The 21,957-nt window shown below is 41.2% G+C and overlaps 1 protein-coding gene across 2 annotated transcripts in view; it reads right to left on the reverse strand.

Moving 5' to 3' along the window:
- Positions 1 to 6,684: 6,684 nt before the first annotated feature.
- il16 (interleukin 16) overlaps positions 6,685 to 21,957 on the reverse strand; it is a 67,015-nt gene continuing 51,742 nt past the window's right edge. For both annotated transcript variants that reach the window (XM_039795362.1, XM_039795361.1), the window contains exons 22-26: positions 21,401 to 21,566; positions 17,023 to 17,124; positions 14,110 to 14,335; positions 11,991 to 12,119; positions 6,685 to 10,439 (exon numbers count right to left, since the gene is read on the reverse strand). In XM_039795362.1, the coding sequence (XP_039651296.1) occupies positions 10,273 to 10,439; positions 11,991 to 12,119; positions 14,110 to 14,335; positions 17,023 to 17,124; positions 21,401 to 21,566 (790 nt within the window). In that variant the 3' untranslated portion in view covers positions 6,685 to 10,272. The remainder of the gene's footprint in view (positions 10,440 to 11,990; positions 12,120 to 14,109; positions 14,336 to 17,022; positions 17,125 to 21,400; positions 21,567 to 21,957) is intronic.

Below are 21,957 nucleotides of genomic sequence, written 5' to 3' on the forward strand. Positions count from 1 at the left end.
CCAACAACCGACGATGTCTGATAGAATTCCACAAGCTCGCTTAGCTTCTTTAGTAAATAAACAAACCTTAATCTCACAAAATGTCGAGAAAGAAAATATTCTCACCCCTATTTTCCTGATTAACGCCCTGTAGCCGACAATGTATACATTTTACACAAATTGGCTTCAAAAGCCCAACGCACTTCCTGGGGTCCTGGCTCCAAGGTGCAAGGTGAGGGTCACGTGACAAACTTGAGACAGATGAAGGCATCTTCAGGCTACTTTTCAGTCACCTAGCTAATGAGGCAAACATTGTTATGGGGGAGGGCTTGTCTGTACCTTTTTGGACAGGCATCTTGAGAAAGCTTCTTAAGAATATTCATATTCTTAAGCATTTGGCCAAATGTACAAATCAGTCATTTAGACCTCTGAAACAACTCAAGATGTGGTCTGGGTGATCCGACTGCTTTCCGCTTGCATTGCACTCTGCATGCATTTACACATGCAATAAACCCCCCACCACCCCGCTTATCCAGATACAGATAACCTGTTAATACTAGATGGAAATGGGTTCTTTGGGAACGACTGCTGGGACGTCCCTGTTTGGACTGCCACCAAAAAGTTGTGACGTTATCTGCCGAATCACCAGCAGCTTTTCCAAACAAAAGTCTACTCGTTTCTAAACCTAGTTTGATCCATCCTCACTTATGCAGCAACGTGTTGTTCAGCATTGATTTATCTGACCTCAGTGAACTTTGACCAACAAGCATCTGGCTGTATCCAGAATGACAAGGGGGTCGAAGAACAAGCAAACTGTCAGAACCAGTCTCACTTAAACCCTTTAAGTATTAGATTGTGACTGTGATGGACTTTTGGACCACTAAATGAGACCAAATACCAAGAGTTAAATCTGTGTTCTGTGACTGAGGTTCACATACCAATCCAAAGTTTCTTTCTGTGCATTGTTCCGACTCTTGTGCGCCAACAATCAGTTCAGACATTTCGTGTCTCCTGTGGTACACTAGTTGCAGGTTGTCCTGAGTACACACGGTCTTGGGTAATTTAATGACTGGCCTAACAGAATATATGTAAAATGATAAATGTCAGATGTTGATTTATTCCTCTGTTTACATTTTTCCATGAGTTTTAAATGTCCAGTCAGAACACATGAAACTGTTTATCTTGTACTGTTTTGCACCCAGTTAGTTTTCTATTTCACCAGCATTAAAATGATTAATAAGAACATCTTGTCCACCACTGCTCTTTTTCTTTAGCAGTATATAGACCCAATCACATTATTTATTCACAATAACTTCCAGGTAGAAACCTCCTGCTTCCTGTACGTACAATTTAACGGCGCTGAGCAAACGGGGATGAGGAACGACGGGGGATAATCTCATCTCCATCTAAAATGCGCGTTTGATGCTTTCACATGTCAACACTTTGACTAACGTTAGCTTGGAGAGCTAATTCACCTGTTGGGCCACAGACTGAAAATGACACAAAAAAAAAATACGTAACAGTCCGACAGGCGGTGAGATGTTGCTGTTCGTAACGCTAGATTTGGTTCATCAAAGACGCTGGCAAAGACGAATGTCATCAGTTCTGAGGCAACATTCTGCCAGAACCGTGCAACAGGGGGACACTCCCAAAACTTATGAAGAAATGAAGCGTGCATGAAGCATCACCAATAATTTTCATCAGGCACAGCCTACGAGGGGTCAAATAAGTTCTATGGACAAAATTATAGTGGATCTGCTGGTGGTTGGGATTTCTAGAAGCCAATTTGGTTTTGGCTGAATATTTCTAAAACCATTCAAGTTTTACTGCTCATCTTTTTATACAAGCAACATACCTGTCTCTGCTACAAATGTGCACTGGAAGTTTGTTTGTAGGACCTACCGTTCTTGAACAGTTCCACCAAGAGTGGCGATAGGTGAAATGTTACAACCTGCCCCATATGCGGGGTTAGTTGTAACAGATAGAGGGTTAGTTGTAACACTGTTCTCCACAGACAACACAGTCATCATTAGAGATAGATATATTTGCGGTCATCTGTTTTTTTTCCCCACTGCGGCTTCTTTTGGTATTGTTGGATGCTGTGTTTTTGTTTTTGATCTCCTCCACAGCAGCCTCTTTCCTGGGCGAGTTGGTGAGGATGGTACTTACTACCCGCTTTCTGGGCTTGGTCACAGCCTTTCGTGGACAGGCCTTTGCGAAAGGCCTGACATGAGAAGGGCTGAACGAAGTGAATGAATTGAGGGAGTGCAGATGAACCGGGCATTGTGGCAGAGGGGCCATGAGTGAGTGCAGAGGGGGCCTGGCATTGTGGCAGAGGGGCCATGAGTGAGTGCAGAGGGGCCATGAGTGAGTTCAAAAAAGCCATGAGTGAGTGCAGAGGGGCCTGGCATTGTGGCAGAGGGGCCATGAGTGAGTGAAGTAGAGGTTGGATTTGGCCTGTCAGTGACCTACACCGCAGAAAAGTCCAGTGCATCTGAACCCTGATGTGATGTTCTCTGGTGTTACTGCATGCGGCAACGCTTTAGCAACGATGCCAGGAAGATCATAGATGTTGGCGTTTCTCCCTGGGTTGGCCTTCATCCATTGATCCAAGTGGGTGTTGAAAGACTGAAAAGGGGACACAGTTTGTTTGTGCAGTGTGGAGGAAAGGTAAGCAGGACTATGCCCTGTTCTTTGCAATACGGATATATGGGAGGCGTGATTGTCCAATAACAGTAGCACTTTGGACTCAAGGGATGGTTTCACATGGTTCGCGAAGTGATGAAGGTACTCCGCAAACTCCTCCGTCTGCATCCACCCTGAGCCGTTTGCCACGCCAAGTGAAGCAGGTGGTCCCCCGTGCATGAAACCTCTTACCGGGAAAAACGGGGTGGGATTGAATTTCTCAAGGCATTTATGGCTACAGCAACAGTCCAGCTTACCGCTCTCCCCTGATGTCAATGCCCCTATCTGCCGCTGTCCTTTCGGGCCGATGATCCCCCTCCGGTGCTTGGACTGTAGTTACTCCTGTTTCATCTATATTCCAAACCTTGCTTCCTGAGAAAGATTGGCGCTCATATACAGTCTGTAAGTTCTGAAAGAAATGCCCCACTGTGTGAATGTTAAAACTGGTGGCGCTTGCTACACTGGTGGCCTGGGGTTTCCGGATTGAAAGAGACCTATTCCTTTTTAGGAAACCTAAACCAGTACCTACCTGCCATTTGGGACTTTTGCCACGACTCTGGGAACTTGAAGTTGAAGTGAACTGCACATTGGAATGCAAGTTTCCTGACCTGAGAAAAAAACCTAAAAAAAACAGTAAATAGATTAATTGCTTTTACATTTGTTTCACACAAACGGTCTTATGAATATTTATTTATTTATATAACTATTTATTTAAAACATTCAAACTAACTTTTTATAACTGGGAAATAATATGAACCCGAATTTAAGGTCAGAGCATTAGGCCTACCTCTCTTGGGCTCAGCCCGTAGCACATTCCTGATGCTTTAATTAAGTAGTCTCTCAACTTCTCCTCATCCTCTGTTGGAAAAACCTTCCTGTGGCTTGAATAACCCATGGTTGGCAATGGTGGGTTGCCACCATGCAGCCCCTGCATCCTTTTTTTTTTTGCTAACTAATCGTGGTAGGGTGACATGGCAGATGCCATAGGAACCCGCTGCACCCCTAACTGAACTTCCTCTCTTTCCTCCTCGCTGGCTGCCAGACAGAGCACCTCCCTAGAAACCCCCTTAGCTGTGCTTGTCCTGCGATTTTTCATTGTGCATTTCTTTTGTGGACAAAAGAAATGCAATACATAGTTGTTCATGCTGTACTTCAATACTTTCAAAATATTGGTTTTGAAACATTAATGCAAATAAAAGGCTCCTTTTGTAGTCTAATTATTGGTGCGGCTTAGTTCTAACACTGCGTCACAACTAGCCCCGATGCGTTGCGTTTACCTCAGGACTGGCTAGCATTTGCTAAGCGATGGTCACATCTTTTAAAATGGTAAGATGTGTTAGCCAAGAGGACGGTGATCGAGGCAATATAAGATTAGATACACTGACTTTCACACACTCTTTTAGAAATCAAAAAATACTTCTGACCAAAAACAAATACTAGCATGATGCCAAAACACAATTTCTTCTCTCTCTCGGAGACAGCGGAAGTCAACAGTATTCCAAGTTGGACATGCCCTGAAGCACATCTGGTTCTACCCTGTGCAACCATCTAAAAAACCCTTTTACATTTAACCCTGCGTTAATTTGTGCCCTCTCTCCCCTAGTGAGAGAGACTAAAACCGTTCAGATTAGGGATCATTTTCTACATCGTCTGTTGTTAACATCAGCAACAGGTCGCATGTAGAGCATTTTAACAGGCTACTCTGTCTTAATAAAAACAACTGGAGACTGTGTACAAGCTGATACATGGGTCTGATAACATTTTAATAATGTTTCTCTAACTTCCTGTTCAGACTGAAGGCTGCTGGAAACAGCTGGAAACTGTCCGACTTGACCGCGGCTTTTTGTCACCGCCCCCTGCTGCCGCCGCCTGCTCGTTAAACTTAAAGCGTAACTCTCGCCAAAATGCGACCTAGGGTCTTTTTGTGAATGTACCAGAGTCAAACTTTCATTTAAAAGCATAATTAGGACGGAAACGCCACTTTTAAGATTCACCGTATTTTCGTTTTTTAGTCAAATGGCCTTTTGAATGGGAGTGCTAGGGGCACTTCTTTGAGAGCATCAAAATTATATTTTTAAAACACTAAGAAGGCTCGACACAACATGAAACTTTGCTCGAAGTATCACCAGGGGCTCTACACATGAACTCGAGCATTGAGAACATTGTTTGTGTACACAGTTTACTAAAAAGAAAGGTTTTAAGCAACTCACGTTAGCAGTTGTTTTCGCTATCCGCCATTTTCTCAGTCAAAAAGAGTCGATCTCCGAATGCAAAAGAACGGACTCCTTAGGAGGAAATGTCATTCTTATATGAGGCTCCTTTTTCAACTACAAGGTCAATATTGTTTTTTACTAACGACAAAACAATAAATTATCTGTGCATTTATATGGAACTAAGCTTTAGGAACTTTCCATCTTTGCTCTCCTCCCTCGACTATTTTTGACTTGCGAGATGGACAGCGACCGGAAAAACAACAGCTACAGTGAGTTGTTCAAAACCTTTCTTTTTAGTAAACTCTGTACACATGTTCTCAATGCTGGAGGTTATGTGTAGAGCCCCTGGTGATACTTCAAGCAAAGTTTCATGTTGCGCCGAGCCTTCTCAGGGTTGTAAAAATAGCGATTTTGATGCTATCATAGAAGTGCCCCTAGCACTCCCATTCAAAAGGCCATTTGACCGAAAAACTGTAAAAATACGGTAAATCTTAAAAGTGGCGCTTCTGTCCTAATTATGCTTTAAACGAAAGTTTGACTCGGGTACATTCACAAAAAGACCCTAGGTTGCATTTTGGCGAGAGTTACACTTTAACAGGCGAGGCGCAGTTCTTGATCCTGTTTGAATGAATTACACTCAGATATTTGTCAATTTAAAAGATAATTTTAAAAGTGAATCAAGTCTCAGTTTATCCTAAAACTGTTGAAGTACGACACCGTCAAAATTAATATATAATTAAAAAGACTACTGACCCCAAAATCGCATAAGTGACGTCTAGCTGAAGCTACGATGTCTGGGACTTTCTTACTAGGATCATTTAACGTTAATGTAACTCACACGGACAGCGGACATCTTGCTCGTTCTTTCGCTTCTTGGCCGATAAAACATTGCTGGATAAAACACGTAAGATAACGTTACATGTGTTGTGGAACATAGCTAAGCTAGCTAGCGAGGAAACCGAGCATTAAGCAAGGTAACGTTTTATATATACTCAGCAAAAAAAACCCGTCCTGACGGGACCATGACGATGACTGGCTAATATGCCGATTTAAATTCCCTAAAGCTGTGCTCTTGGACCGATGTCCTGAATTGGGTCCAGTAGAGAGGGCAACGCACCGGAACCGTGCCATCCCGGTCCAAATAGAGGTCCTCGCCACTCTGGGGGCAACCAACTGTTTCCAGAGGGAAATGGCAGACAGCTAAGTGTTTTTTATATAAATATTATATATAATCTTCAACTTTATCGCTAAGGCTTGTTTGGATATAATATATAGTTGTGTTAAATCTTATCATATAGGTCTGGTATATCGAAGCTGTCCCAGAGTGCCAAAATGCCTGCCGTTTTGGACAGTATTATTAATATACCGGTAGGTAGTCTATAGAGCAGGTTTCCCTACACTGCAAGAACAGGCCGAAGTTATAATTCAATTTGCAGCAATTCCCGAGCGTCTGAGAATTTTTTAGCTTTTTCCCCGCCCGCCAGATGTCATGATTCAGTGTAACGAAAGAACAACTGCCAGGGTCATCAACATACTGATCAGCATTCATGAGGTGCTTTGCATTGACTATTTATGGTTAAAAATGGGCGTGTACAGGGCGGGATAAGATGCTGATTCACGTACGCACACTTGTGGGTAATCTGTGATTTATAAAGGGAACATTGCTTACAGATGTGCGTACGCACATCTACATCTACACACAGTTTTATAAATGAGACCCCAGGCCTGCACTGTAACAGAAACATTTCTCATAACTATTTTCAAGCCACCTGCAAACTTGGGAGAAAGAAACATCACACAGACTGGCTCAGTTTTTATACAAGTATTTCTTTTTTATTCTTACACCAGATGTAAGTGACTATCTGTTTTGTAAATTTATATATTTTAGGCTACCGTAATAGAAAAATTTTTTTTTTTGTGGTTGCATACAAAGACATTCTATGGTATTATATTTGGGTCTTAATCCTGAGTGCACAATGGGACTTTGAGCACAAATAGATTTTGTAGAGAATGTATTACCACACAGACTATTGTATCTGTTCTGTGCTTGTTTAAAAATGTAAGTGAACAAAATGCACATTTTCCCTGCATCAAATTCCTTGCTTACAGTTATGGTTGTGCATGTTTGTGGATAATATAAATATGACATTTATTAGGACGGAATGAGTGATCATTTCTCTACAAAACTGAATGTATATACTTTTTTTCTATGCTCAAGATGTCCCATTGCAGGCTCAGAATTGAAACACAAATACAACTCCATAACATTCCAGTTAAGATACAGACTGAGGTTGCAGGAGGGTCAAACTCAAAGCTAGCGAGTCAACAAAAGTGCTTAACACTGTTTGATCTTTTGATTCCTATACATACAGTACCACTGCTGAGAAAAAAATAGATGTTTAATCTTATATATATACTTCTGTTCTTGGACACGTGACTGCATATTTAGTTTTTCATACCATACAGACTAAACACACAGGAGCATTAAAAACACCTATTGAACACCTGCACCTCAAACATTTCACAATCTGGATCAATCCAGTACAACGGCAGCACAGATGTGTTACTGGGCTGTTTTATTGGGTTGCATTGTTACGTACAGTTGTTGCATTATTGTGACTGATCTCCTTTAGGCCTTCCCTTCTCCTTCAGATTTGTTTAATTTCTTTACATTTTTGAGGCCTTTATTTGTATAGGACAGCTGAAGACATGAAAGGGGAAAGAGAGGGGGATTGACATGCAGCAAAGGGTCAGAGTCAAACCCCGGGCTACTGCGTCGAGGAATGAGCCTCTATATATGGGCGCACGCTCTACCAGGTGAGCTTCCCTGGCGCCCCATTGTGCAAATGTCTGAACCGAGTCAGACTTAGGGCTGGGTATCGTTAAAAAATATTTTCAATACCGATACCAATTCCGTGACTTCGATACCGGTTCTTAAACAATACTTTTTTCAATACCAATATTATAAAATCTATTTTAACAAAAAGAAATTACAATATTACAGCACAAATCCTTTTTCATTTTTTTCATCTCCTACTACGTGAGCCCAGTCTCTTTGCGTAAAGTAGAGTTTTGTAATGTTAGACAGCCAATGAGCAGTATTAGTAGATCCTGGTAGAAGCATGCTGCATGCTTATTGGCTCACTCTCAAGACTTACAAGACAAGACTTACTCCTTAGATTTTGAAATTGGGTATCGAATGACGAGGCATTTTTATCAATACTCGACACTAAGGAGGCAATTCGGTTGGTGCCTAAAAAAGTATTGAATTCGGTACCCAGCCCTAGTCAGACTGAGCCATTTTACAGACTTGGAGACTGATTAGTAAGGCAGCTGTTGTAGCGAGGGGAGAGAAAACCGACCACCTGACTCACATTAGCTAAAATCAGTTTTTCATGATATGTCATGGGACTCATGTGGCCTGATTAGTTGCTTGCTATTTTCGTAGGGTGACGGATAGAGCGGATAAAACTGCTTGGTACACATTTATCTGGCCTTTTAAATGAAAAGCCTCTTATTTAGACAAAGTATTGGCAAATATAAACTTTTAAGGAAATATTCTAGGAAACTTATGTATTCACCACCTCATTCTAGACATAGTTAACAAAGAACAGCTTTCCAATGAGAGGCCGAAAGAGGTGGCGATTGTCATGTAGAAATTAAAAGAAAATTAGGCTATTTAAATTACAAATACACAACACAAAGAATATTTCATGCTCTCAAATTAGTTAATTCATGTGCACAAATTAGGTAGTGCGTGATTATTTTATATTGATGAACATCCGTTACATTCAAGCCATTGGCTAATTAAGACCACACAACTCTCTCTGTATTTCTCAGTATGGCTACGTTCAGAAGATAGTGTCATCCGGCAAATTTTGTGCGCAGAAGCTCGAGTGATGCGTTTTACGTCACCGCTAAGAAAGATCGTTCAGCGTTGGAGACTAAGGTGACATAAAAACTACCATTACCTCTTCTGAAGAGTCCATCAGGTTTTTTTAATCCTCCGTGTTCTCCTTGATTTGACGGGATTAATGCTACTCTGAAGCATCATGTGGACGCACAGACAGTTTTGTTGTCATTACTCATGGGGGCGACAGAAACTACGCACTATAGCTTTAACAGAACATAGTATTAAACATATAAGCAAGGGAGGTCAAACATTACATAGCCTTTAACAAAACTGCATTAAATCTAAGCAGATAAAATTTCCCATGACCTGACAATCTAATCTGCCAATAAAAAGACATGTAGCAGTGGGAAGTGAAGTTACAGTGTGTTGTGTGTACTCCAATCAGTTACTGACGAGCATCCAGAGTGCTAACTCTAGCACTGTGAATATATTCCTTTACATTAATGTCTTTTTGGTCACCACATTCGTTACATTAGCCCCTGTCCCCTCAACACTTTTTGTACTGTTGTGATGCTAGTACATTGGATGTTGTTTCAGTAATACTGGTCACATACACCACTGTGTAGTCTAATGCTGGCAGAATTAACAGGGGCGGTTCCATGCTGCCAGTCCGACATGCCGCCACTCCGACATGCTTCTATTCAGACATGCCGCTATTCCGATATGTATCCAGCTAATTTAAATGGCTCACGTTGCAAATGTTCCACCAAAAAAACTTCCTTCACGAGACTATTTTGCAGAACAACCGTCTCTGCCTACTCCACAATGCTGTGGAGACTAGTTTGCCTGTTGAACACCATTGTGTTATCTTTGATTTCCCTTAATATGAGTGTACAAATTTAGTAATTTGAGGACAACATTTAGTCATTTGGACGCGCAATTTATTAATTTGAGAGCGTGACTCATTTATTTGTGTGCATACATTCGTTTTAATTTTCCCCCATGACAGAGGCTGGGCTCTGTATTCAACAACTCTAGAAATCTAATTTCAATGTAAACAAAACAGCAGTACGCAGGATAACCCACAAACCTGAGACTTATTCACAGGAATTGGGACACACGGCGAGTTACCGGTATAAGTGGGTTATAGGTGAACTGACCATTTAATAAACTTCAATATCTAATCAGAAATGTGATATAAAAATACTAGAAATGTATTCAAGAAGTTGTTGAACCAATCAACTTGGAAATAAAGGAACAAATCCCGCACTCTGCTTGTGCTTTGGCATCACAGTTTATTTAGAAAATACTAATAAAATAATCCATCTGGACTATTTTATGTAAAGGAGCCGTGGGTCTGAAACGCTTTTTTTTTTTTTTAAATTGAGTGCAGTATTTGTTTCCAAGTTTTATGAGACTGGTAATAAAAGGCCAACATCTGTGTGCTGTTGTTTTTTCTCTTTTTTTTCTTTTCTTTTTCTTTGGCCTCTTCATTCATTCATCCGTAAGAGGCTCCAAACAGCTGTGTGGTGTGTGTGTGTGTCATTCGGCCCCCCCCTGCCTCCTCCGGATCACCGCGGTGATGGCTCCTTCAGGTAAAGCCTTGATCATGTTCCAGGCCTCGAAGCGAGTCATGTCCTGCAGGCTGACTCCCTGGACCTGCAGCAGCTCGTCTCCACGCTGCAGACCAATCTGCTCTGCTGCTCCGCCTGAAACACACACACACACACACACACACACAGGAAAGACTCATTTTAAAACATTTTACTGAGCAAAAGAAATTTCAGACAAAATCACTTTGTCACTGTTAAAGTATTTGACATAAAGGGTGACCAAATATGGAGATGCAAGGTTTGCGGCCGACAATGAAAAGTGAAGATTTTTTTGGGGGCCTTCTGTAAGTTATTTCGGGTTGCAAAGAGTTTGAATAGTAAAATATTTAATATTTGTCATATCTAAACATCATAATTTGGGGCCCGAGGTTGCACACCTAGCTACCCTACCTTTCACCGATACAATATATTCAATAATTAAAATAAATGTTTTAATTGTTCACCGGTGTTTCTGATCGTGAGTAGCCGCGACTTGGGTGTGTGACGCAACCCTACGTCACTACGTGATGGCAGGTGTGTTGCTCAGGACCAAAGGAAGCGCGTGTCGAGTGTGAAAGCTGTTTGGTTTGAGCGGGCCCTGCACTACTTACACAAAGAGCCAAATAAACCAGATAGAAGACTACGACCAAGCATTTATTTCAGTAGTTACAGCTTCCATTCCCCAGCCTCCATTTCCAGTTTGAAAATGATTACATCACAGGAATGAATCCCATCCTCTCCTGCTTTTTGAAAACCGAGATATCTGAATTGTCTCTCCTTTTAATGCCATTGATTCATTCACAGTACTCTGAGAAATGAACTTTCTTTCCCTGATGGTTCATTAGTGCTGGTTACTTTTATATTATTGGAAACTGTTTCATTGTAACTGTAAATCAAATGCTATAATGTCAGCATCATGAGGTACGTGACGGGTCCCTGGCCTGGCCCAGGCTGAAAAAAATCCCCTGCGATCACGTAGTGTAGGCATGGGGCCGAGTGGTAATGCCTAGGGTTGGGTAGCGAAACCTGGTGCACCGGTGCCTAAACGACCGGTATCTACCGGACTGAATAGCAACGTGGATTTTGGTACCTCATAAATGTCTGCGCTTCTCTCGGATGCTCCGAAACAAACATTAGAAGGATCTATGCATGTCACACTAGTTAACACTACACTTGACAGCAGGTAACGTTAGCCTCCCGTTAGCTAGTAGCTGGATTTAACACGGTTAAAAATGCAGATAACGGACGGTTAAACGGTGTGAAGTGTAACTGTATTTCACTGTAGAGGATTCCAACACTGGGACATTAAAAATCTGCGGCTGCCGTTGTCGGAAAAACAACACAGACGGTTGGAACCTGATATCGGTTCAGGCGCCGTTTAGGTACTTTTAAAAGTATCACTTCAGCACTGGTATCGGGAAAAATACTAACGATACCCATCCCTAGTAACGCCCCCAAGCGCTGTGTGGAAAACCAGTTGCAATGGTTTTATCTATCCACCAGGGGGAGCAGTGATTATCGACGCTGAAGCCGTTTACAGGTCTGGAATCAGCTGTTCTTATCCGATATGATGTGTAGCCTACTGTGTGGAGGAGTGTGCCCTTCTACACAGGGGCATACGTTCATTCGTACGGATTCCATTTCATAGTACGCACAAGAACCCCGTACCTGTAAAGATCCTGTTGATGACCAAAGGTCTGTCTCCATGGATGGAGCCTTTTCCTCCCTCCAGAGTGAAGCCAACTCCTCCAGCTGTTTTCTCCAGCTCCACACTCACCGGAGCTCCCTGCTCCTCCTCTGCAACACAACAACACAATAACCAAACAGGTTACACAGACAATGTAGCACGCCATACCTTCATTGTACAGCTGAAACTTTCAATCAATAGGTGTACAGTAATTTATCTCATACTGTAGTATAGCTGCAACTAACGGTTATTTTCCCAGTCGATTAATCTGTCCATTATTTTCTGGAATGAATGGATTAGTTGTTTGGTCTCCAAAATGTCAGAAAATGGTGAAAAATGTGGATCAGTGTTTCCCAAAGCCCAAGATGACGTCCTCAAATGTCTTGTTCTGCCCACAACTCAAAGATATTGAGTTTACTGTCACAGAGGAGAGAAGAAACTAGAAAGTATTCACATTTAACAAGCTGGAGCCGCTTTTATGCTTTTATGGAATTTTCCCATACAAAAAAACATCTTTCACTCCAAATGGAGCTTCTCTCCCACAGACAGCACTTTTTCTGAACTGTTTGAAACGCCTCACCCACATTCCTGTTTGAAATTCCTCAATTAATGATGTCACTGATTGAGAAAGCCAGCCCAGTTTTTCATATGTGCTGCCCAATAGATGCTGCTTGAGCCAGTGGCAACATAGTGGGCCAGCTGACCAATCAGAGCAGACTGGGCTTTTCAGGAAGGGCTCAGACAGAGTAGCCCCTTTTCAAAGTCAAGGAAGGATCCTTCAACGGCTGAATTTCGAGGATGCTAAGTCATCAAAGTCCGTCGAAGGACTGTTCCGTTGTCGAGGATCCTCCAAATGGAAAGGATGCATGTGTATATACTCCACGCTCCCAAAGCACCCACAATCCTATGCGCGCAGCTTTGCCGGCTCGTTAAAAAATGGACGTAAGCGGACTCGAATAAATTTGAAATGTAAGCATCTTTAGTGTTGGCTGTACATTTGTTATCAACATAAATGCGTTGGGTCCGTGTACTTGGCGGCCAACGGATTTTCGTTTTGAAAGGAAAAAAACAAAAAACGGCCAGTTTCCCAATTACCATTAGTAAATAGGAAAACAAAAAATGGAAAAACAACCCATTATTCGTTTTTTGTTTTGATATTAAAAAACGGAAAACGAAAAACTATCTTGTTATCCAATTGTCTTTGATGTGTTTGTAGATGGAACTCGGAAATTAAAATGTGTGTATAAATCTTATTCCTCATTCATTTTTTTCGTGACCCGGAAGCGATCGTAAGTAGTAAGCGGCTGCATACCCGGAAATCATTTGGACATCAATGAGACCATGGACGTAAAAATGTTTTTAGACGAATATGCTAGTTTTATATTAGAAAACCGAAAGAATGGGATGTCTTGTGGGGATATAGCAGCTGCGTTGGGTTCACAGTTTGGAACGATACGGGGGTTTTCTGAGAGGAGTGTGCGGAGGTGGTGTGCTCAGCAGGGACTTGTTGACTTGACAAGTTGACTTTTATTATGAAGTGGTCGCAGGAGATTAGCGCTGACCGCTCTCATTCATCAAAAATGAGTCTACACAACAAGACAACCATCATAGTCTAATAATAATAATAATAATAATGAAGCAAAAACATTTTCAAAACTTCTCATTTTCACATAAAACATCTCTAACGTTTTGCGCCATTGCTTTGGCAAAGTATCTGTCAAACAAACTAAAATCGAAAACCATGATATGGCTTTCCCTTATCAAATCGCAAAAGACTCCGATTTAATACAACAATATCTGTCAAACAAACAGTGCTATAATAAGTATAAATAAGATATAAAATCTATATAAATGTGATGTTTGGAGGTTAAAAAAGTAACTAAGTAACTTACTCAGTACATTTTAAATTAGCTACTTTTACTAGTAATTTTACTTGTACTTGAGTAAACAACAAAGTAACAGTACTTTTACTTAAGTAGAACATTTTTTTACTCTTTTCACTTCTGCTGATTTATTTAAATCTAAAAATTGCATAGACCTAGCCCTAGTCTGAATCATGCAGGTGATTCATGAAACCCATGTTTGTGTTGCATGAATCACCTGCAGGGTGGGGCTCTTCGCTCCTGCAGCCTTCCTCTCTTCCTTCCTCGGCCCTCTTGCAGACGACCACCACGGCCAGCTTGAGACTGCGGGCCTGGCGCAGGGCGGCGGTGGCGTCGGTGTGTGTCAAGCCGCGCAGTGTTTGTCCGTTTATAGACAACACCTCATCTCCTTTCTGGATGGTGCCCTCCTGAGCTGCCAGGCCACTGGGAAACACTCTGTGCACCTGGGCGGAAGACAGACAGACACGCACACACACACACACACACACACACACACACACACACACACACACACACACACATTCAGAGAGTGTGTGCGCCATTGGCTGACAATAGGGCTAAATTAAAATAATCGTTTATCCAATTAAAATCAAACTTTAGAAAAAGAAAATTCTCTGCGCTTCTGCAAACCACAACAATCCGGTGCAACCAGGGCAGGACAGGTCTCTGATGAAGATGTAACCTACATCGAAACGTTAGTCACTGTTATGCACCTTATTAAATAAAAAAACTAAGAAGACATACACTACTGGTCAAAAACACCCCCATTTTTATATAATAAAATAAATAGAAAATAATAGAACAAATGAACAATTTAAGTTAAAAAAGAAATCATGGAATCAATTTATAAACCAAAATGTACTCTAAATGTTTGACTCATCAAAGTAGCCCCCTTTGGCAGATATAACAGCTGAACACACTCGTGGCATTCTTTCTACAATGGACATCAAATATTCTTCAGAAAGTTCTTCCCAACTCTGTTGCAGAAGTTCCCATAAATTTGTGGCACTTGTAGGTTGCTTTGCTTTCACTTTTCTGTCCAGTTCATCCCAAACCAGCTCAAAGGGGTATAAGTCTGGTGACTGTGCTGGCCACTCCATGTTTTACAAAAGTGGCAGTTGGTCAAGGCCACACCCCCATGTGGCTTACCATCTTGTTCTTTTTTCCTAAGGTAGTTCTGGCATAGCTTGGACTTATGTTTTGGGTCATTATCTTGCTGTAGGATGAACCCCTGACCAACTAGGCACATACCAGAGGGTACTGCATGGCGCTGCAAAATGCTGTGGTAGCCGTTTTGGTTCAGGGTGCCTTTCACTCTGTACAAATCACCGACCCTGGATCCAGCAAAACAGCCCCAGACCATCACGCTTCCTCCTCCATGTTTGACAGTTGATGTCACACACTGAGGAACCATCCTTTCGCCTACTCGACGGCGTACAAAAATCCTGCGTGATGAACCAAAGATTTCATCAATTTCCAGTCTTCAGTAGTCCATTGACGATGTTTCTTGGCCCAGGAAAGCCTCTTTTTCTTATTCTGACGTCTTAGCAATGGCTTTCTTGCTGCAACTCGACCTATCAAACCTGCAGCTCGAAGTCTTCTCTTTACAGTTGAAACTGAGACTTGCTTATTACGACCACTGTTAAGCTGTGCTTGAAGCTGTTGTCCTGTGAGCCGCCTATCACGCAAGCTGTTGACTCTCAGAAACTCTCAGAAACTCTCAAAACTCGGTTGTGGCTTTGCGTCTGCCAGACCTCTTCCTGTCAGAGTTTCCCCCAGTTTCTAAGTGCCTTTTGATGGTGAAGAATACTGTACTCACTGACACCTTGACTTTCTTCGCAATTTCTCTGTAGGAAAGACCAACATTCTTAAGTGTTATGATGGTCTGTCTCTCTTCCATTGTTAATTGCCTTTTTCCTGCCATTTTTATAGCAACACACTACTTTCTGCAGTACAATACTGTTCAAATAATGCTCACGAGGGTACGGTACCACAGTGTGTTCCAACAATACTTTTATACAACCAGAGGGGGTTGTAAGTAATCCAGTTGGAACACCTGTAGGAATTGGTAGCACCAACTTTCAAAGCTTGATCAACCTCCATTGCTGCAGAACAGCTTTACATTGTTAACCCATTTCTTGTTCCCTGAAAAAGGCCTTTTTGTAAAATACTGAAATGTACATTATTTTTCAGTTTTGGGTAACCTTACTTTTTTTTTTTTTAACCTCAGACAGTTCTCCACTTACCTTTGTACCATTTCAAGCTATTCATTGGACTTGAACTGAAAAATTGGGATGTTCTAAAACTTTTGACCAGTGGTGTATGTGCTGCACTGGCGATCTTTTTTTCTCTACAAAATCAATCTTTGTTTGAGTATATTGATTAATACAATCCCAAAATCTTAATATGTGCCTTTTCCTTGGATCTGTAAAAACAGGTAAAGGGGGGCATTTGATCAGAATACAGCATAGAAAATCTCCCTTGTTTTCTTGTTTGTCTGCCTCAGTTTAAAAAAAAATTCCAGAATAGGCAGCAAAGTGACAATACTCTAAAAAAGGGATCTTCTTTATTGCATGGTTTGTGCTCCCTCCCAGCATTAATCAGAAATGCTGTAATATGCTTCAGTAGGCCTTTCTCATCTGCCATTTTTAGAGAGAGAGTAACTCTAAGTGTACACAATTAAAAGTAATTCCGGTAATACCATACACAACTACGTCCTCACTGTCATATCACATGTATAGGACAGCTACAGATATAGAAATATAACCGTGCTATTCAACCCTGTCTTCTGCATTTGGCTACAAGTTTTCCTCCACGTCGCACCTTATGTTCTCTCTTGCAACACACTGGGACAGAATTTCTTTTTCCTTTGCAATCTTCTGCAGACATGTTCAAACATCCAACACTGTTTCAAAGAGAAACATCTGATCATGTGGCTGATGATCATACATTTACACGCAAACCCTGCTGTTCTCTTACAGAGATCGACGCACACACCAACGCACGGTATAAACATCAGGCCATTATGTAGGCTACGGCGAAAGCTCTGCGTGGAGCCTCCGCAGAACCATAAATCACGCTTTACCCTTGTTCTCCTGTGCTCACTGTGAGTGTGTAGAGCGCTGCTTACTGTCGGAGCTTTGCTCTCCAGGTCCGAGCCTCCCGCGATGCTGAATCCTAGCCCAGCTCCCTCCTCTTTATGCAGACTCACAACATGGATGTCCACCAGTTGCTGTGGACAAAGAGGCAGAGTTACTACTTCAGTTTGTTTCTTCTTTATGTGATTAGCTAAGATTAACTGGCTCATTACCAGCAGGCATTGTTCACATCACCAAGGCCATACTGCGTTCACTACACTACATCTAAATCTAAAAGGTAAAGGTGATGGTCATGAGTTTATTATGTGAAATCCTGTTAGGGTTGTTATACATGGAACACAATGCAGATCCATGATGGCTCCCAGGTGGCTGAGTATGTCGATGAATTACGTTTGCCAGGTAATTTTTAATTAGCATAGGGAAACCCGTATAAGGGCAGCAGATCTACGCACTGACAACTTGACAGGTAATTGTGGTTATTGTGAGCAATTCAAATTGAATTTAGTTTAAAAACAAAAGAAAAATGTTATTTATTTATCATTCATCAAAATTGTTTATTCATTTAATAATTTTAAATGTTGCAGTGCAAAAAGCAATACAAATTTAATTCAGTTCAAAAAACACAAAAGAAAAACATTATTTATCATTCATCACAATTATTTAATTTAATCATTTTAAATGTTTACACTTATTAAAGATGAATAGGTCTTGCCTAAATGACAACACAATTTGACCAATATGCCAAAACACACACATGCACACACATCCAAACACACACGCACATACTCAGGCACCCACGCACGCATCTATCATTAAGTCACATTGGCCTCTTTGGTTTTCAGTAATCTGAGACAGTAGCAGTATGGCCTGTACAGTATACATATTTACAGTAACTACATTAGCATTTCATTATATAAAGATATGGTTCAGCAGGGTTCACAGTGTGCTGCATCAAACCAATGTGCTGACTGTAATCCATCCATCATCTGACCATGAACTGATGAAAACATTTCAACATTTCAACCCATAATATGTTCCTCTGAAACTAGGAATCTTTGCTGTAATAGTTAAAGGAATAGTTCAATATTTTAATAAATAAATATATTGCTTATTCAAGGTTCTTGGCTGGAGGGTGGGGGTGTGGCCTTGACCAACTGCCACTTTGCTTGTTTTCAAGCCATGATGTCTCTCTCTTTCCCATGGGTGGGCCAAATTCTCTGGGCGGGCAAAGCAGAGAAAGGGGAGGTAACCCTGCTCCTTATGACCTCATAAGGAGGAGATTCCAGATCGGCCCATCTGAGCTTTCATTTTCTCAAAGGCAGAGCAGTATACCCAGGGCTCGGTTTACACCTAATCTAGCCACTGGGGTACCATAGGCAGGCTAGGGGAACTCATATTAATGTAAAAAAAACTCATAAAGTGACATTTTCATGCCATGGGACCTTTAATCTTAGAAATTTTAATTTCTTTCTCGGAATATAACCACTCTCTCCCGGGTCTTGTGACATTATTTTTTCTCCTACAACGGCCTTAGAACGCTGTCGTAGCAGAAGCAACTTACGTTTGCCAACATCAAGCTGTGAAGAAACTCTGTGGCAGATAAAGTTTCTGATCTTTCTGGAGTGGTTTGCTGGTCTGTCCCACTTGAGATCAAATTAGGGGTATGTGGCCCATGAACTAAAATGAGTCTAGCTTCTACTTCCTGTTGCCACTAGGAGGCGCTATGACTTTAAGTAAATATCGGCCTTTATTTGTCCTCAGAGTTGGACTCTTATAAATCCTGAAAAGTTTCGAGCCAGTTGGACAATGTACACTCAAGTTACAGCCACTTCCTGTTTTGATGGCAAAACGCACAAAATGGCCGCCCCGCCACGGCCACGCCCTATGATGAAAAGTTTTTATTTTAACAACTTTTCATCTTTAACGTCTTAAGATGGCACAGACCAAATTTGAAGTTGATCGGATGAAATCTCTAGGAGGAGTTCGTTAAAGTACGACATGTGGAAATGGCCAAAATCGCACTAATTTCGAACTTTGAAATCAAAATGGCGGACTTCCTGTTGGGTTTAGGGTATGGCTCCAATGACAGTTCTTGTACATTTTGACATGTTACAAACGTATACCAAGTTTCGTGAGTCTACGTTAAACGCACTGCAGGGGCTACATTTTTTAAACTTTGTAGGGGCTGCTAGCAAGCCATTTTTGCGCGCCTATTCCCGAAACCCTTAAAATACGTAAATTTCCACCAGACTTGATGCGACCACCAATTTTGGTGAGTTTTTGAATATGTTAAGCCCCTCAAAAAGCCAATTAATTTGGTGTAATAATAATAATTCCTTCAGTTTCAATAGGGCCTTCAACGCTGACGGCGCTCGGGCCCTAATAATAGCAAATATAAATTGGCCCATTTGTGAAAAAAAAACATTTAATTTACACATTGAAGATAAGCTTACTATAGGTAAGGTAGCCACTATTATCCTAGAAATCTAAACGCACCCTAGCAGAGTCTAGCAACTCTCCGGCTTGCGAGCTGGAAAAACCAAATTCTTGTCAGTCCAATTACATTGTGTATAGAGTCGGTGGGCGGGCTTAACATAAGGATGGCAGAGTTGCGACGGTTCCGCGTGAATTCCCTGCTGCCGCTGCTGGCGAACAGCGGTCTTTCGAATCGGCTTTGGCCGCGACTCTGGAAGACTTGGAGTTAAGCACTGAAGTCATTCTTAAAAAAGGAAGATGTGTTCGAAGTTTTGCCGACCGGATACGGCAAAAGTTTAATCTATCAACTAGCGTTGCTCTGGTTGGCTATGAGTGCAGAGGGAATTTGAAAGACAACCGTTTATCCGGCCCCTTGGATTGAGCCCTGCCGATGTTGAGTTCCCAGACCCATCATCTTGATGTGGGTCTGGCTTGTCAGGCTAAGCCACTATGGTAGCTATAGAGTTAAACTTAAGGAGTCACTGTGCCCTCCACATGTATGTTAAACATTAAAACATGATGTATAAATAATATATTAATATCCATTTACTTTCTTCAATCTGGCCTAGTTTAACATGCAACTCAATTTTATACAATGTATGTACAATAGTAGGGGGTCCCTGCTCCGTCTCTCTTTCAGCTAAAGGGGTACTTGGCCTAAAAATGTTGAACACCCCTAATGTAAGGGATTTGTAGTCTGTTTGCAGTACATCACAATGTAAGAAATAGTTAATTAATAGTTTTTACAGTTTTATAACCTGTCTAGAGCTCTAGACTAGAGCTCTAGTGTTCTTGGACCCTAATATGAATTTTCAGTGATGTAGCTAACTATGTGGCACATAAAAAGTGTAAAGTGGTAATGTTTTCTTGGACCCTGATGTGAATTTTAGGTGATGTAGCTAACTATGTGACCCATAATAAGAAGGATAAAATAGTCATAAACCTTGATGTGAAGTTAAGTATTGGGTATTGCAATTTCATACGTGTAAAAACAATAGCTTCATTCAGCTTCTGTGTGTTAAACAGTCCTTCCAGAAAAAGTTTTCTTGTGATTGTTGCGGGCAAAAATCCTTGATTATGCGGCATGTTTCTTAAAAAATTATACAATTTTATGCGATGAAATTGCGGGAACTTGCAAAAAATGCGGGAACTTTTTGATGAAAAAGAGAAGAAAAAGTGATTCCCCCAACACCCTGCTTTTTTTAAACTTAATTTCCAAAAATAGTTTACAGATATTCAGTCATTGCAATAAGTAAACAAATAAGATACAAAAATATATACAAATAATATAATATTAAAGTAAAAATAAAAGTAATAGGCTAAACAGAGGGAAATAAAAGATACAAAAGAGACAGACTTTCAAAAATCGTAAAAAATATAGACAGCAGGAGCACTTAAACAAAGAAATTTGAGTAGACATCAGATATTAAGATAGCTTTCTTATTGGATACCAACTTAAGAGACTCAAAGTACATATCAAATTCAACCTCCAACACTTTTTGATGATATTCACGTCACGTAATTACGTCACTCCATAACATTCCCATGGCAACAGGGGAAAATGGCTGCTCTTGTGTGAAGTAAACGCAACATTTTTTGAACTTTCTGCTAAGATATATGTGACTTTTTTGCAACGAAAATGCGGGGATTATGAAATCATGCAAGCACCGGTAATTTATGCGGCAAAAGTGCGGCATATTTGAAAAAATGCGGCCCCCGCATGAATATGCGGACTTTGGCTGATTATGCATTGAATTATGCGATCGCATAATTGCGTTTTTTTGGAGGGAATGGTTATATAGATACATGTAAGTGATGTGATGCCAGTAGCTCTTGGCCACTTTCGTTTTTTAAAGTAGCCCTCAGATAAAGAAAGGTTGAAGACCCCTGGTCTAGACAATCACTGAAACTGGGTTATACCAAGTGAAAGTCTACCTTCAGCGTCTCTTCATCCAGATCTTGGACTTCCTGGATCATCCTCTGTATTTCCTGTGAGGGGATGGTTGAGATGAGCGAGTGAGCACAAGCAGAAGTGGGTGCTGCCTGGTCTTGAGACCCCCCCTCCCCTCGCTCAATGGTACACTCCCTCAGCGTGGCCAGGCTGTGTGTAAAAAGACAAAAATACATATGAGATGAGGATGTAATGTCATTTACACACCTCTGAGCATTGTGTATGCCAGCAGCGTAGAACTCGGCTGTATTTAACATCTGCTCTCACTCATTAAAAACTTGCCACAGCTTCTCTGCTAAAACAGGAAGTGAATTTCTTTTCCGACCTAAACCACTTCCTCATGAATCTAAAACAGACACAGCATGCTTTCTAAAGGGTGAGCCCCTGTTAACATAATAAAGTCATGTTTAGTTACGTTTGGTTTATTATAGGGTCCCCATTAGCTGTGCCCTGTAGAACAGCTACTCTACCCCGGGGTCTGCATTTAAAAACATACATTACACATTATAGTTGACATAAAAAGAAAAACAAAAAATTCCCA

Source organism: Perca fluviatilis, chromosome 3 (assembly GCF_010015445.1).
Source record: "Perca fluviatilis chromosome 3, GENO_Pfluv_1.0, whole genome shotgun sequence".
NCBI lineage: Eukaryota > Metazoa > Chordata > Actinopteri > Perciformes > Percidae > Perca > Perca fluviatilis.